We start from the raw sequence: 17,917 nt of genomic DNA on the forward strand, positions 1-17,917 counted from the left end.
TCTTTCTTTCTTTCCTTCCTTCCTTCCTTCCTTCCTTCCTTCCTTCCTTCCTTCCTTCCTTTCTTTCTTTCTTTCTTTCTTTCTTTCTACCAGGGATTGAACTCAGGCCCTTGTGCTTGCAAGGCAGGCAGCAGAACCACTGAGCCAAATCCCTGGCCCTAGGTCCATCCTAAATTTACTAAATATTTGAAACTCACAGATTAAATTTATGTTTATTTCCTAGCAGTCATAATCCACGTTAGCAAAGGTACCCTTATCAGCTTCCTATGTGCACATGAAGGAAGAGAAAGGTTGGCTAAATTCTTTTTATTCTAGTTAGCATATAAAATAGAAATGCAAGTCACTGATTGTTATTTTCTTAGTGTAAGAGAAAACAGTGGCTGTAAGCTGTCTCAGTTTGACCCCTCCCTCTAAAGGAGAAGATCTCACCATAAGGTTAATTTTAAGGTTAACTCCCAACAAGTTGGGGGAAAATGTAAGGGAAGTTTTAACTCACTAGCAGACAGAAAAAGTCTAATTAAAATTCAAGCTATTTCAATATCGAACAATCATCATATAGCATTTTATAAGTCCAGAGTCAATGTTTCAAAGTCCATAACCTATTGGCAAAGGCATTTTTCTTCCCTACACACATAAATGATGGAGACCATGGAAGGGTAGGTAGCTTTTAATCTATCAAAGTTTTTTTTTTTTTTACATTTGTCTAGAGGTCTTTCTAGTAGTAGAGAAAGCAATCCAAACCTGTAGCTCAACTCTTAACAGAGGCTTAAGGAAGGGCCCTGATGGCATCATTCCAGATCAGTCTGAGACAGAGGATATCTGATGATCACTGACAGGGTTCCCCTTTGACCTTCCAGAGGAGTCCAGATAGGACAAGATGTGGAAATTTTCCTGTTGATTACCAGGATAGGCTGTGAGGAGCTAGTTTCTTCAGGTATCTGCCACAGAGTAGCCCTGACCATGACCCCTCAGTTGTCACCTCAGTTCCACTAGTCCCACGCAATCAGAGATCTGTCTCCAAAAGGAACCCAACTGTCTGTCTGGTCAACGTTCCACCCACCATTGGCATCGATGGGAGTGGGGATTCACCAGAGGGCAGATGGAGAAACCTGTCCTCTGCTTTGAGAGTGGCAGCTGCCCTAAAGGCAACTAATAGCTAGCAGAGTAACCACTATCTGGCGTTCTATAAGGGACAGATAAAAGCCTGACCTGTCTTCATCTAGAACAACTTTATGAGTCCCATTTTTCAATATTTTTAAGCCACTAAGTCCACATGTAACATATACAAAACAAGAGTAGAACTTTTTTTTTTTTTTGCTGTACTGGGGATCAAACTCAGGACCATGTGCTTGCAAGTCAGGCCTGGTGCCACTGAGCTAAATCCCCGGCACTAATAAAACATAACTTTAACAAAGGACAACGCATAAGAAAAACAAGAAATTTGCAAACATTTAAAACACACAATTTAAAATTAAGACACTTTTGAAACAGAAGCTTGAATGAAGGGCAGAATTTATGAAACTAAAACCAGAATCTATCGAACAAATCTCCAGAGCCTATGAAACAAAAGTTACAATCTTATGAAGCAAAAAGACCAAAGTTAGACTCTATGAAAGAAAATTCTTACCTTTGACCAGTAATCACCATGGAAGACCCCCAAAATGACACAGGGGAAAGAGACATAACTCCCAAACCTGCTAGATATCAGCAAAACATGAGTTCGTGTTCTCTAAAATTGAAGAATGAATTTGAGGAACTATGGAAGTTTAGAATAGAAAATTTCATTGAGAGAAAGAATGCTTCTCTCTAAGAGAGACCGAAGGGGGACCAGAAAATGGGTCGCCCACTCACCCAACTTCTCAAAGGTGTTTTATGGGACAGAGCCATGAGGTGAGACGGATTTGAGGTGGGACAAAACTGTACTCCACTAGTGAGATTACAAGTACAGTTGCTTAGGTAATACTGATTAAATGGGGATTCATTAGCAAGCTAATAATGAGCAAGGATCTTCAGAGGTAGAGGGTGGGTCAGGGATCTTTCCTGGAAGATCTTGGTCCCCCCCCCCAGGTGATTGATACCTATTTAGAGTATCAACCACTGCTATTTATCCTCCATGGGTTGTAGTTTCTTTTACGATGCCGGCCTTCAGTGACTGTGTCTTCACTGTCCTCCATTTTGGCTCCTGGAGGGCTGGTCCTGTCTAACTGCCTACAAGATATCTAATTAACTTACCTATCTGCGATACTTGTAATCTTACTAGACTACTATAGTTTTGCCCCACTTCGTACCTGCCTCATCTCTTGGCTTTGTCCCATAAAACACCTTTGAGAAGCAGGGTGGGCAGGCAACCCAATTTCTGGTCCCCCTTCTGTCTTAGAAACTATCTTTCTCTCAACAAATTTTCCTAGTTTAGGGCCAGGGATTTAGCATAGTGGCCCCACGCCTGCCTGACAAGGGCAAAGGTACTGAATTTGATTCCTGGTTAAAAAAAAAAAAAAAGAAATTCCTACTTTAACCTCCATTGTTCCCAAAATTCATTCTTCCATTTTAGAGAACATGAACTTGAGTTTCAGATATCCAGCAGGTTTTGGGAGTTACATCTATTCCCCTATATCACTTATACCATACTGTGGGGTGTACACTTGGCAATTCTTTCCTTGCCTTGCACAAGAACCTGGATTATTCTTGGCCCGTTCATCTGTAACAGTACTCATCTCCTGACTATCTTATGAAACCCTCTCAGAGAGATGACCTCAGTGGCAACCCACTTGGGATCCCTCCTGTCTCTCAGGACCTATTCTTATTTCCCATTCCTAGTCCCCAGTCCCCAACTGGGTGTCTAGCTCCCCTTGTGAGTGCATCCCCGCCCCTCTATTTTTCCCACTCTTTCCCATGGTTCCTTGGGATTCGTTCTTCAGTTCCAGAGAGTACAAATTCGACACATCAAGTTTCCTGTATCATGGGGATGCAGACACTATATATCCTAAACAATCGAAAGGGACCCCAACCCAGTTATAATTAGTTATAATCTCACATTGTAGCTTTGGCCCTACCACCTCTACATCGTGGGCTTTCAGTGCCATAACAGTTCCTCAGAGGTCCCTATAGGGACAAAAAGTCCCCCACCAACACGAAGCACACTTGCCCGCAGTGGGAGAGACTTGGAGTAGCCAGTTGAAAGAGCTACTTCCACCTTGTAAAAACCACATACAGGTTCTGACACCTGCCTTCTTGCGGGGGACGTGAGATCTTTTCACTGGCCCTCTCCTACCCTGAGGAGCCGATCCTGATGTGAGGATAGTCAATCTGACTCAATTTTGAGCAATTCCAGGTGGTCACCTTCCCCTTCCACCCTGGGAGTACCCTCGGTTAACGAGTCACAGACCACCACATCCTACGTGGGTTGGCAACTATTATCTGTGCTGCCTTGTACACAGGATACTCTGCACCTATGTAAGTCTGCGACTATGTTATCTTTACTACCTTGTAAATGGAAAACTCCATACTTGTGGGATATTTTAATTAAACTGTGTGAAACGTTGCCTGACCCTCACTAACTTAGCAAAGTTCTGCTCTTGTGAAAGTCCGTTTGAGCTCCCCCTTTCCCTTAACCCTTCCCAGATAGAAGAGTCCTTAAAGGGACTGCAAACTGCCTTTCCTTTGTCCAGTTTTCCTGGTGCAAGCCACTCTGGAATGGTGGCTATGATAATAAAGGACGCTATTTAATTCAGAGTGTGGTACATCTCTATAATTCCAACTTGCCTGGCCCCGTAACACTACGATTAATATATCTTTGCTCGCACTTCTACCTCTGTGTATCCTGCTCCCGTCTTTGTTTGGGACACCAAGAACCTAGGGCAGCCACCACACTAGACAACAGAAATAGATACTAAGAACTTGACACTTCACCCCTCTGGTCCTAAGGGAAAGATCAGAATGCCCAAGTGCCTTTTTTTTAAAGGCACGGAGGCGTCATGAGTGAGGGTGGACAACGCAGACTATTTATGTATTCATGTTCCTTTGGGAACTGCTGGGGTGGGAAGCTACCATTTTAAACCCTAACCCACAGGAAAGGACTGCATGACTCCCTACATGTGGGCTGTGAGGGTTACTTCTTCCAAGAGTACCCTGTGGCAAGGAGGGAAAAAAAGAGAAGAAACTGTGTGGAGAAACTGGCAAAGCCATTTCATCCAGGTGAGTGAGTCAGTATGCACAGTTATAAATCCTGATGTCAGTATTTACATTTGATATGATCCGATGAAAATGATCTTCCTCAAAGATGGTTGTGGTGAAGCATATCTGTAATCAGCTGTTACCTTTTCTGTTTTTGTGATAAAGTACCTGAGGAAAAACAAAACGCTGAAGGAGATATTTATTTTGACTCAGAGTTTCAGAGGTTTCAGTCCAGGGTCAACGGGTGCCATTTTTTTTGTTTTTTTTTAATACAAGGCAAGTTTTACTTCATGTACTTTTTTTAGATTTTGATTGGCTGTTACACAAATGCTTCCTAGATCATTATGGAAATGGCACATCTACCTGATGTCCATCACTGATCTTCGCCCTTGCACACAGAATCTTCACAACTTACAGAGCACATCTAGGCTGTGACAGGAGCTGGAATCCAGCACCCACAAGGAGATGTTCAGCAGATGGCAGTGCAGAGATTCCCAGGCACCTTCACTGGAGTGACCTCAGGAACAAACAGATCAAGGTGACCAGAGGAGGGCCAGGTATGCTGGCACATGCCTATAATTCCAGCACTCAGGAGGCTGAGCCTGGAGGATTGCCATGAGTTCAAGGCCAGCCTGAGATGCATAGCGCAACCTTGTCTCATACAAACAGGACCAGGGATATAGCTCAGTGGCACTGTACCTGCCTGGTACCCAAAACAAAAACAAACAAAAAGTGTCCAGAGATTTGTGTCCAGAAATGGCACTCTAAGGTCTCTAAGAAACGTCTTTGGTGTCCATGTCCTGTTGTAATTTCTGCACCATCTTTTCTTCTAGCTGCTTTGCACTCCCCAGATGAAATGGATCTTCTGCTTGGCCTCCTTCATGTCCTGGACTTTCTGGAGCTCTTTTTCTTCAACCTGTTCATTATAAATTGAGCTTGGTGTTTTGCTTGATTTCTTTGACTTTCTTCGTTGCATCAATAGTTTCATTCCACAGTTTTTGCTGGTCTTTGACAGGTTTAAAAATTCAAATGAGTTATCCACTGGCAGCTTTTTACGGGTACCTTTTATGAACTGGACCTTGTGAAGACTGTGCTGCTTTTTAAAGATTCTATGACATACTGGGCGTGATGGCGCACACCTGTACTCCCAGCACTTGGGAGGCTGAGGCAAGAGAATCGCTGTGAGTTCGAGACCAGCCTGGCCACAAAGTGAGTTCCAGGTCAGTCTCAACTACACAGTGAGACCCTGTCTCAAAAAAAAAAAAAATTTTTTTTTACATTTGGATTTACAGAATCTGAACACCTTACAGCCATTGTGGATGGGTGCACATCAGGCCATAGCCAGGGTAGATGACTCCATGTAGAAATAACACTTCCAGGTATATATGTGGGAACTGTGTGGGACCACACTACGAAGCAGTGAGCAGGAAAAGGAAGTGAGGTGCAGGGAAAAGGAAGTGAGGTACTGCCACCAGAAGCTTTTTTTTTTTTGGCCTGTGGTGAGGCAAAAACTTTATGGCAAAAGGCTACAGAAGCCTTCTAGGATTGGAGGAGAAAGTATAGGAGGAAACGGGAACAAGACATACCATTCAAAGTCATGCCTCTGGAGACCCACTCCCTCCCTTTGGGACCCATCTCCTAGGACACCATTCAATTTTGAACCCATCAACAACTTAAACCACTGATGTACCACCTCCATGATCCAGTCACCCCTCATCATTCCGTGTGTGCACTGCTGCCCTGGAGGATCAAGGCTTCAAAATACAAGCTGAGGGCTGTGGGGTGACTGGCCAAAGGAATGACTGAAATAAGTACAAAGATGAAGAGAACCTTGAAGCAACAGCATAGGACTCTTGGAATAGACAGTTAAAAGATTAGAGCGGATGGGCTGGGGATTTAGCTCAGTGGTGCTGGGCCTGTCTTGCAAGCACAAGGTCCTGAGTGTGATCCCATTAAAAAAAAAGAGAGATTAGAGCAGATCTGCAGGGAACAACTGAGCAGAGCTAGAAACAACAGTACTCTTAGACTATGTTTACTCCAGACATTGTGTTCTTCATACCCGCCATAAACTTGCCTAGCAGACCATCTTATTCCTTCCTTTCCTCTGAGGAAGGATTTACACAAATGTATTTCCTCTGCACCTTTGTTCTCAAGTCCTTGGGTTACAAATAAAAGGCCAGAGTTTTCTCAGTTGCTGTTTATCTGAGACATCACACAGATGAGTCTCTGTTAAACTGTCCCTCTGGGCCTTAACGGAGTTTAAGCTGAACTGGGAGTAATTTTTCATCCTCTGCACTGCCAGGATATCACACTGCAACAAGGGTGGGATGGATTTAAGATTCAAAACATAACATCAGCTAATTGGGAGGAGGCAAAAGCATTACATGTTCAAGTCCAGTTTGGGCAACATATTGAGACCCTGTCTCAAAAGAAAAATGAAATATAAACAATTTCCCTAAAAAACCTATATAACCCCATTTTGATAGTGAAGAAAGAAATCAGAACAGTTTCAAAGATGGGAATGTTACAATTACTAGCACTCCTCAAAACTGTCAAAGCAGTTGGAAAAGGTTGGGCAAGCCTCAAATCCTAGCACTCCGGGAGGGATAGGCAGTAGAGGTACAAGTTTGAGCCAACCTTGGGCAACTTAGTGATATGGCATGCACATGATTATGCCATAACATTAAAAAAAAAAATGTTGCCTGCCTCACAAGTGCAAGGACCTGAGTTCAATTCCCAGTACCAAAAAAATAAAAATAAAGAGTTGAAGAAGTAGCTCAGTGTGAAGGCCCCTGGGTTCAATACCAAAATTAAAAAAAAAAGTACACCGAACTGTCCTGGAGGACTTGGTAAACAAGACAGCTAGCCCAACCCTCAGAGATCTTGAATCAATAAATCTGAATGGGGACTACCAGTGTATATTTCTAACAAGGTCCCAGAGGATGCTGACACTGAAGTGAGAAAACCACTATTCTAGAAGTGGACTTCTCTGGGGCTGCCGCAGGTACTAACTTGGCACCTTCCTCATGAAAGCACACACTGGATACATGGACCAGTAGCCGAGGTGGGGTAGACTACATCTTCAGGTGCAATTATCTAGTCCTAGTACCCTATATTTTCCTGTTGTCTTCTTCCATCTCCTGTCAAAGCAGTGTTGAAAACTTCTCATTTACCTTGGCCACGCTATTGGGCTTCAAAAGAAGGGACAGGCAAGTACATGAGGCTTTGAAGAGAGACCACTCAGGAGCAGCCTGCAAGGACAGCGTAGTCCTTTGCAATGAGTGGAAAATTTTGGCAGAAGACGAGTAAATATGTGAGGGCAAAGCTCTAAGCCAACCGTGGAAGTTCATGTTTGTTTTAGAAATAAAAGGAACATGGATTTTGATGGCATCTTTTAATTTCATGAGCCCCACCGGGTCCCATAACAAACAGTCCTAGCCCATGGGACTCACCACCATGTGAAGGTGAATGTATAGAAGCAATCCTCCAACTTGGCATTGATTGCCTTATAAAATTGGTACTCCTGATAGGATACCTGGTAGCCCTGTGCCTTAATGTCTATCTCCAGGCACTGCAGAAGGTCCTTCCTGTCACAATCTAATTTACAGGGCACAAACTTGACAACTGACATCTTCTGGGACTCCAGGTAATATATAAGCTCTGCACACTGTGTGGCCTGCTCCTCGCTGGACACCACACACACCACCACCTGCGATGCACGCCTCCCCACAGCCTCGGCCCGGGCCAGCCGCAGCAGCAGCTCCAGGTTCTCGCTGTAGCTTGGCACTTGCAGTAAAAACTGCTTCCGGGACACCTGCTCGCCAAAGATCTGAGGCATGTCCTCCAAGAGCTTGACCAGAGGCTGGATGGCGTAGAACTGGGCCTCACGGTACACCTCGGGGACATGCTGCTGGGGCACCTGCCCGCTGCGCAGGTAGTCCAGGATGGGGTGGAAAAAGGTGCCGGGGCGGTCGATGAAGAAGCGGCCTTCGGCATCCTTGCAGGCAGACGCTGGGCTGGAGAGCATCTCCGCCAGTCTGGAGCCCGGGACTTTCCTCAGGGTGTCTGTGGTGGTGGTGAAGACCTGGCCTCCCACATTCAGCTCCACAACGGTAGATACCTGGGGGCACAAACTCACGGTGAGCCAACACCACCTCCTCCAGGAGGGTCCTGACTTATTTTCATCCAGACAATAACCAGAACAGGACTTGGGGGAGTTTGAGCAACTGCTTCAGGGTGTACTCATGCTGTATGGCACAGCACTTGGGCATTTTAAGAAGGAAACATATTTCAGTTTGATACCGAAGCATTTTAACATTGTCATTTAGATCATGCAATCTGACCAGTGGAAGTTACTGTGGAAGTCACAGAAATAAAATTTCCAAAGTCTATGGCCTTTATTTCTTCATCGACAAGCTGGGGATACAGAGTTGATAAGTCAGGAGGTCTTAATTTATTAAGGATTCTTAGATTTATGATACAGTAAAAGATAAAATAAAAAAGGTGAGGGAGAGCCAGGGATTTAGCTCAGTGGTTCTGCCACCTGCCTCACAAGCAGAAGGTCATGAGTTTGATCCCTGGTACCAAAAAAAATGCTCAGTGAGGCTGAGTTATGAAGATCACAAGATCAATCCTAGGCTGGGCAAATTAATGCCAACCTGTCTCACATAAAAAATATGAACGCTGGTTATGTAGATCAGTCCGAATATCCTGACTTCTATCCCCAGAACTGGAAAAATCAAAAACAGAAAAACAGGAATGTTTTGTGGCAAAAGCCTGATAATACAATAGATATAGCAGGCAAAAACTTTTATGAACTGTAAAATGTGGTGCAATGTCAAACAAGTCTATTCAACAGAATTTTAAAAACTTCATCTCTAACAAAACAGAAGGCTACCACAAAGTAGGACATCACTTGTTCTTAGAAACTGGCACCCTAGACAACTTTTATTATATAAAATTTACCCACTCGGGTCAATAAAATGTGTACGTGACTGCTTTGTATTGGGCCAGGTACCTGGGATCCAGTGATGAACAAGAACCTAACTCCTGCTCTCAGGATCTTGAACCTGTACGCTACATTTTGCGGTGTGTGTGTGGTTTTTGTGAGACATGGTCTCTGTGTAGTTGAGACTGACTTGGAACTCACTATGTAGCCCAGGCAGGTCTCGAACTCACAGCGATCCTCCTGCCTCAGCTCCCTGAGTGCTGGGATTATAGGCGTGAGCCACCATGCCGGCCTACATTTTAAATGCGTAATGTAAACCAGTGATGGTGAACCTTTTAGAGCTTTCAATGTTACATTCTGCTGTTGGGATAGGTTGCCACTGATAAACTAATCGGCAGGCATGATGCTCCACTCCTATAAACAAATCTTAAACTAACCCTCCCCTGCATGCCTACCAGAATGTATTGAGTCCTCATTTTACTGAGGACTGAAGCTGAAGAAGGCAAAAGGAGACTGAATACAGTGGCAGGCACATTGGTAAATTGGCCTATTTCCGTTACACCTTCAATCTCAGTGCTCTGAGAGGGTGAGGCAGGACTAGAAGTTCAGGCTCAGCCTTGGTAATTTAGACTCAAGAGACCCTGTCTCAAAACAAAATAAAACAGAAAAACTAGCTGGAGAAGCAGCTCAGTGCAAAGGCCTGAGTTTCAATCCCCAGTACATCAACAGAAAGTCCTGACAGTAGGCATGGTGGCACATGCCTGTGATCCCAGGTTGGGGAGACTGAGGCAGGAGAATCATCACCAGTTTGCAGCCAACCTGTGCTACATAATGAGTTAAAGCCCAGCCTAAACTACATAGTGAGATCCTGTCACTCATCCCTAACACAAATCTGTGGAGCGCTACACATCCAAGGCTTGTGCTAAGCACCTAGGACATCGCTCCAGCCTCCAGGAGCTCACAGGGCTAACAGGCACAGGTGGGGAGAGGAAGCCTCAAGGGAAGGGGTCCGCCCTCTCCTGGGTGAGTGAGAAATAACACTGCCAATGAACAGCAATCTGTGCAGTCAAAGGGGAGCCTGGAAATCTGGCCCCGACTTTCTGCCACAAGCCATGCCAGGGCTCAGGAAAGTCCTCAAGCCTTGGTGGGTCTGACCTCACTCTCTACTGGTGTGCGGGCTCTCCCTCCAAGACCGAGTACCAGGCTGAACTGAGCACCAGATGCAACCAACTGCTGGGAAGCGCCCAGTTGCCACGGCAACAGCTCCTACCCAGGTACAGAGGGTGCATCCTGGCAGCTCCCAAACACTACAGCTGAGCAAAAGAGGCCCGGAGCCTAAGACTTTCTCCCATAAGCCTCAGGGCTCCTCGGCAGAGCTGCTTGGTTCACCAGAGGCGAGGTCACCTGTGCACAGCAGGCAGGTAGGTGTGAAGTTGCAGGCTTTGACCCCGTGTGCTCTCCTATTACTCCTTTGCCACTGAGGGCTCACAGGCGCTCTTAACATCCCTGTAATCCTGTGAGGGAAACGCAGAGAGAAGAGGCACACAGCAGGGAGGGGAAGAGAGGAAGTGGGGCTGGGACTCCGTCCTCTCATTCAGTCTCTCTCCAGTACAGTCTCTGGGGCCCCCTCCCCAACACCTGCCCCACCAAACATGGTCATTAGCTCTGGGCCTGGGGTAGTTCCCTTTCCTTCTCTGTCTTGAGCTGTGTCATCTGTGAAACAGGGGCAAAAAGGCCTGAGAGAGCTCTAAATCTCTCCTGGTCTCAGAGCATGAGTCCAATTATGCAAATGTCCTTTGCAAAGCTAATTTCCAGGTGCTTAGAAAATCAGCTTAAAAAGAGAGAGAGAAAGGAAGGAAGGAAGGAAGGAAGGAAGGAAGGAAGGAAGGAAGGAAGGAAAGGTAAAAAGGATTTAGAGGTTGGAAATGGTACTGCACACCTGTAATTAATTCCAGCACTTAAGAGGTTGAGGCAGGAGTATGGCAAGAGTTTGAGGACAGCCTAGGCTACGTAGTAAGTTCAAAACCAGCCTAATCTACATACCAAGAAGCTATGTAGAAAAAAACAGGGCTGGAGATTTAGCTCAGTTGTGCCACTACCTGCCTCACAAGCACAAGGTCCTAAGTTCAATTCCCGGTACCAAAAAAAGCAAAAAAAAAAAAAGCCAGGGATGTGGCTCAGTTCAATCCCAAGTTCTGAAAAAAAAAGGACCTAGAAAACTCTAAACCTCTCCAGTTAATGAGTCCACTCAAATATCTTTTTAGAAACTAATTTCCAAATGCTCCAAAAATGAGCTTCCTGCCCTTATATGAAGAACTCAGCCCCAGTTTCCAAGTTTAATTCTCTTTTCCCTCCTTTCTCCCCAAAGTCCCTAATTTCCTTGCATATTCTAGAATCCCTATAACATCCATGAACACTGTCCACTTTCTTTTTTTTGACACAGGAGGTGGAACTGGGGACCTTGTGCTTGTGAGACAGGCGGTGACATCACTGAGCTAAATCCCCCACCCTCTTTCTCTCTTTTTGCTCATTGTGTTTCTAGCAGACTTCTTTTCCACTCCTCTTCAGGTTCGCCTGACACAGAAGGTTAGTGCATGGTGAAACTGGCTGGGAATGTAGGCGTGAATTATTAATTAATACAAGATCCAGGAACACAGGGGCAGCCAGCAGGTTTTCAATGGGATGGGCTGGTCCTGACATCAGCCTGAGGCAGAGGACCCCAGCACTGCCTCTCAGTACCCATATGTAGAAGCTGTTGTGGGTTTCCTTGAGACATGCACAGTATAAAAGGACACAGCCCTCAGTGGTACTGCATGCACCTGCCCTGCAAGGGCAAGGTCCTGAGTTTGATCCCTCATGATGGGGGGCTTGCTATGGCAGCTTTCCTCGAGACATCTGGCCCTGTTTTCTCTAAGGTGTACTTTTATCTTGCTTTTTCTCTTTTACTTGACCCAAGATTGCTCTGCAGAGCCAGTTTCTCCATCACTTTTCATTTTACTTTTTTTTTGTTTTGGTTTTTTGAGACAGGGTCTTACTATGTAGTTGAGACTGACCTGAAACTCACTATGTAGCCCAGGCTGGTCTAGAACTCACAGCAATCCTCCTGCCTCAGCCTCCTGAGTGCTGGGATTACAGGCATGCCCAGCTTCATTTTACTTTTTCAAATAAATTTTACCATTGCTTTTTGCTTATTTCATCCAATTTTTTGTTCGAGATGAGAAAAAAAATGGAAACCAGCTCCAGAAGGAGACCCAGGCATCATAAAACTGACTAATGTTTAATTAATGAAGCAGGCTACCTAGTAACACACCTGCCCCTTCGGTGTGGTTCCTCTCCCCATCTTTACTACCAGACACCTGGTCTTTAGAGGTCACTTCAGGGTGTCAAGCCACTGCCGGCCCTGAGGACAGAGATGAATCAGGCCCAGCAGTCACCCAAGCCCAGGCTGAAGGGTCCCTATACTTCTCACCTCCCCTCAAACATTAATAAATTTCCTTAGGTCATCCCCAGTTGAGTGAATGGAGGGACATCTCTATTCAGATGTCTCCCAAGGCCCTCAAGATCTCTCCCCAGCCCACAGCCCAAATTTTTACAATTCCACCCTATCTCAGTTGTATGAACCAGAATCCTAGTTACTCTTGCATCTGCTCCTGCCCTCGGTCTCTCCCCTATAACTAATTAATCACTAAGTCTTATCTGCTTGGCACTCCCATTCTTTTTTGTTTGTTTGACAGGGTCTCACTATGTAGTTAAGACTGACCTGGAACCTACTATGTAGCCCAGGTTGGTCTTGAACTGACAGTGATCCTCCTGCCTCAGCTTCCCGAGTGCTGGGATTACAGGTGTGCCCCATCACCCAGCTCCCATCTTTTTTTTTTTTTTTTTTTTTTTTTAAAGACAGTGTCACTGTGTAGTTCAGGCAGCCCATGAGCTCTTTACGTAGTCCAGGCTGGACTCAAACTCTGCAATCCTGCTGCCTGGGCCTTCCCAGTGTTCCCCCACCACACCTGGCCCTCCCATCCATTCTGCACTCCTAAACCAAAGTGTGCATCTTTCTCCGATGTTGAAATCTAATAATTGCACTCCCTTCAGTATGCACTTCCTTACCTCCCTGGCAAACGCCACGCTCCTCAACAAGGTTTACCGCACTCTGCAATAGGCCGCAGCTCCTCCCCCAGCAATCCACAAACAAAACCCTTTCCTGCTGCCCTCCTCCTCCTTCCCCTCCAGGGCTTCAGTCACTTTCCAGGCACCCTCCCTTCACCCAGTGACTCAGCTTTCAAGTGAGTTCCGCAGGAGCAGGGCCCTCCCAGGTAATACTGTTTGTTCATCTGCGTCCCTATCAGACTGCGAGGCTCCCAAGGCAGGCAGCGGCCTGGGTTCTTCCTCGTGTCACCAGTACCTGCTACACCAGTAACTGTGGAACTCAATGGAGCTTACCCGTGGCTCTGATGCACAGACGCGCCTGGTATTTCGATAAAAGCCAGCCTTGCCCTACCTGCCATCAAGCTCACCGCTGGCTCTGTGCTTTACCCTTGCCCAGAAATTCACTCACACATTTGTGAAACGCACAGGGCATTCAGCGCCTAGCACCCTGATACTGTTCTGGTGACTTAGGAGCCAACAGCGATGCATTTTTCAATCTCCCCGTAGAATAAGGAGACCCTTCCTGCACTGCTGGTGGACCTGCTTTCCTTCTTTCGGTAGTCAGGATGGCACTCAGCCCAGCACAGGAGTAGGATGTTCTGCTCCCGGAGTGCACTCGGACTTTCCCTGATCCACCTCCCCATGCGCCTCTCCTCTGAGTCCTGGGAGAAGACTAGGGAGCCGTGAGAGACTCGGGACCCAGCCAGAAGGCCTGGGCAGGGTCAGGGGGCCATGGGGATTGAGAGTGAGGGAAGGCAGGGGCCAGGCTGTACCAGCAGGCTTCTCCCTCAGGTGCGGGGCAAGGGAGGAGAGGGGGAGAGCTGAGGACCACAGCAGGCCAGGCCGGCACAGGTTGCCAGAGGGGACAAGAAGAGAAACTAAAACAAAGACTGAGGGGAGAGGGTGGGAGCAAATGAGGCCGGCCAGGCAAGAAACGGGCAAAGAAGAGATCTGCAGATATGGAGTAGGAGACCAAGACGCGAAAGAACAGCGATCAAAGCTCGGGGGCAGCCCAGGGCCAACGTGGGGTCCTCCAGCCTGGAGCGGCGGCGGCGGGATACAGGGCCGAAGGCAGAGACTCAGAACAGAGGGGAGGGATGGGGACTGGGGAAGAACCTGGAGCCAAAGGCAGGAAAACCGAGGCAGCTGGGAGGCGGGACGCAGCTGGCTCCAGACCACCCACCCTCACGCCCTGCACTCACGCTGGGCGGGCTAGGCCGCAGGTTCCGAGGCGTTGGGGTGCGGCTCATCCTGGTTTCCCCGGCGCTCACACGGCAGCCCCGCCAAGTCGCTACCCTACAGGGCAGGAGCACTCTGGCTCAGTGCGGCTGAGCCAGGCCCAGGCCAGGTTAGCCCGCACTGGGCGGGCCCAGCAGAGACCAAAGAGGCCCTGCCTCTTTCTTTGCCTTGGACTGTTTGATGTGCAAAGGAGGAATGTGGAGGGAATTGATGAACAATGGGAGACTTTACCCTCACAGTCCTGAAGGGAAAGACCTGCCATGCCCAATTTAGATTTGAGTAAGGAGAGGCCCTGGAGGCAGGGTGGCTGGTGTGGAAGGCGTCGGTTGTGTGAGGTGGTTTTCCTTGTTAAAATATAGCCAACCGAGGGCTGGGGATGTGGCTCAGTGGTGCAGCACCTGCCTGGCAAGCGCGAGGTCCTGAGTTCATATTCGCAGTACAATAATAATAATCACATATATATATTATAATTTCCTGCTAATTACATGTAGGCTGTGATTTCTGGCAAGACCGCCTGGTGGCAAGGAGGAAAAAGAAGAAACCTTGTAGGGGAGAAAGTGACACACACTTTCACCAGAATGAGAAAGCATCAGCGGGTAAAAATGACCTCCAAAACGACCATGGTGGTGCATGCCTGTAGTCTCAGGGGTGTTGGCTTTTCTGTCACTCTGATTAAATACCTGTGAGGCCCGGCATGGCGACACACGCCTGCAATCCCAGGACTGCTGTAAATTCAAAGCCTGCCTGAGCTAATGGTGAGTTCAAATTTAGCCTGAACTAGTAGTGAGACCCTGACTCAAACAAAAGACCCGAAAAAGCAACGTTAAAGGAGGAGAGATTTATTTTGGCTCGGAGTTTCACAAGTTTCAGTCCAGGGTCAGCTGGTTCCTCTGGGTTTTGGACTGTGATGAGGCACAGAAACCTTATGTCACAGGTACGGAAAGGGGTAAAGTTGGTCAGGGCAGCTCTTGCTGCATTTCCATTACCACACACACACACACACACACACACACACACACACACATATAAACACAAACACTTGAAGGGTGGATGGAAGCAAGAAGGGAAGGAACAAAAGAAATGTTGAACATATGAATGTCTATGTTTGTCTCGGCTGGCAAGAAAATTGAGGAAATGCTCTGATGTGTACTCTGTGGTGTGCAGAGCTGACTCCCTGGGCCCCCGTGGGGTTGCCTTCAACTCTGAGCAACTGCAAGCTTTTCTTTTATGTGGAGGTGAACTAGAAGTCAAATTCCTGGACCTCTCTCAGTGTAGGATGTCAGATAAGAGACTTATAAAAGGGTAAATTAGGAAAAAAAACTGCGAATGCCTTGAAACTTCCTGTCTCATTCCTTAGTTTTGAGTGAGAAGTTACCTCCAAAAATTTGACTATACATAAGCGTATAAATAGATCTTGGGGAGCCAAGAATTTAGCTCAATGGTGTGGCACCTGCCTCAAAAGTTTAAGGTCCTGAATTCAATCCCAGGTACCACAAAGAAAAAGAGAAAAAGACCTTGGGTCCAATGTGGTCAGCCACAGCAACAATAAAAATAATCAGTAATTTAATTTAAAATGCAGGACAGGGAATGTAGCTCAGTGGTTCTGCTACCTGCCTCACAACCACAAGGACCTGAGTTCAATCCCCAGTACAAAAAAAAAAAAAGCAGTGGAGGACCAGGGATGTAGCTCAGTGGTGCTGCACCTACCTGGCAAGCAGAAAGTTATGAGTTCGATCCTGCTACCCCCCCAAAAAAACCCTAAAAATAAATAAAAATAGACCTGACCCATGTTTATAGTGACACAGTTTGTAATAGCTAAAACTTGGAAATAGCCCAATTGCCCATCCACTGGAGACTTGATAAAGATGTGGTTTTTCTATAAAATGGAGTACTACTCAGCCATACAGAATGAAAAACTAGAGACATTTATAGCTAAATGAATGCACATTGAGGCCATACTCTTAAGTGAAATTAATAGGACACACACGTGTAAATACCAAATTGTTTCTCTGGTGTGAAAAACTAAAAGTGTAAATAAAGTTCAAATGGTGTAACTGATAGTGTGAAATAGGAATAAAAGGTCTAAAAGGTGTAGGGGAAGTGGGAGAGGTAGGGGAATGGTAAAAAGGGGAAAAATATGAGAAAAGGGAAAAAATGGAAACAAAGTCTTTGTAAATAGGGAAGGGTGGAGCAGGTTGTAAGACTTGAATGAGCTAAAGTGACTCCATGCTAATAGGCCAGACTGTGCTTCTTCATATGCTAATTGCTAACTTGGTTAAAAGCCCGCCCAGGGACACGTGGCATGACAAAAGGTGACCATAGCACATTTCCTATGTAAGATAAGCAATGCTTTTGGAATCTTGTCCTTTGGTAGTTCTGCGAATGCCCTGACTTTTTGTTTAGAAAAACCCTTTAAAAAGGACCTCAGCCCCTGAGCAGTTGCCTCTCTGAGCTACCTGGCTCCAGGAGTGCCGTCTGGCCAGAGTAATAAAGGTCTGTTTGTAAGACCTAAAGTCTCACTTCCACTCCACGGAGCGTGAACAGCCAAAAAGGCCTCCACGATGCTGGGCCCTAACACCCAGCGAGGCTCCGGGAACACGACAGAGAACCGAGAAACCCAGGAAGGAACACACCAGCCTAGATGGTAAAAGAGACCTTTATTAGTCTGGCCAGACGGCACTCCCGGAGCCAGGTGGCTCAGAGAGGCAACTGCTCAGGGGCTGAGGTACTTTTTATAAGGTTTTTCTAAACAAAGAGTCAGGGAATTCACAGAACAAGACTGCAAACACATTGCTTATCTTATGCAGGAAATGTTCTAGGGTCACCTTTTGTCAAACCATTTGCCCCTGGGCGGGCTGTTAACCAAGGTAGCAATTAGCATATGAAGAAGCACAGTCTGGTCTATTAGCATGGAGTCACTTTAGCCTATTCAAGTCTTACATGTTTACCATGTAGCCTGGTGTGTTCCCTCCTGGGTGACTCGTTCCTCCGTCGAGCTCTGGGAGCCTCACTGAGCTATAGGCCCCAGCATTATGGAGGCCCTTCTGGCTGTTCGGAAGTAAGGCCCTGGGTCTTGTTTCCGGAGCCATCGTTGGGCTATAGGACTCAACATCATGGAGGCCTTTGGGCTGTTCACCTCTGTGGAGTGGAAGTGAGACTTTAGGTCTTACAGGGTGAAGGGCGGGCAAGAGAATGCGGAAAAGATAAGAACCAAGTTACATCATGTAAATGATCCCAGTGATGAATGTAACTGTACTGTATACCTAAAATGTACCAGAAAATTTAATGGAAAGAAAATAATAGATCTGAATTGGGAGTGCCAGCAGATGCTTGAGGAAGAAAATAAAACTAAGGGTAGAATGTGGCTCAGAGGTAAAGCACTTGCCTAGCATACCTGGAGCCCTGGGCTCC

General features: G+C 46.5%; 1 protein-coding gene across 2 annotated transcripts in view; it reads right to left on the bottom strand.

Annotated features, from left to right (window-relative positions):
- Positions 1-17,917, bottom strand: part of LOC104868528 (BTB/POZ domain-containing protein KCTD14) — a 50,385-nt gene that overhangs the window by 5,534 nt on the left and 26,934 nt on the right. The window contains exons 1-2 of one of the 2 annotated variants that reach the window (XM_033764241.1): positions 14,470-14,726; positions 7,626-8,293 (exon numbers count right to left, since the gene is read on the bottom strand). In XM_033764241.1, coding sequence (XP_033620132.1) covers positions 7,626-8,293; positions 14,470-14,517 — 716 coding nt within the window. In that variant the 5' untranslated portion in view covers positions 14,518-14,726. Of the gene's footprint in view, positions 1-7,625; positions 8,294-14,469; positions 14,727-17,917 lie in introns of those variants that run through there. The other variant, XM_010633307.2, reaches the window with a different exon arrangement.

The sequence above is a fragment of the Fukomys damarensis genome, unplaced genomic scaffold (assembly GCF_012274545.1).
Source record: "Fukomys damarensis isolate Sample0158 unplaced genomic scaffold, DMR_v1.0_HiC HiC_scaffold_16, whole genome shotgun sequence".
Classification (NCBI taxonomy): domain Eukaryota; kingdom Metazoa; phylum Chordata; class Mammalia; order Rodentia; family Bathyergidae; genus Fukomys; species Fukomys damarensis.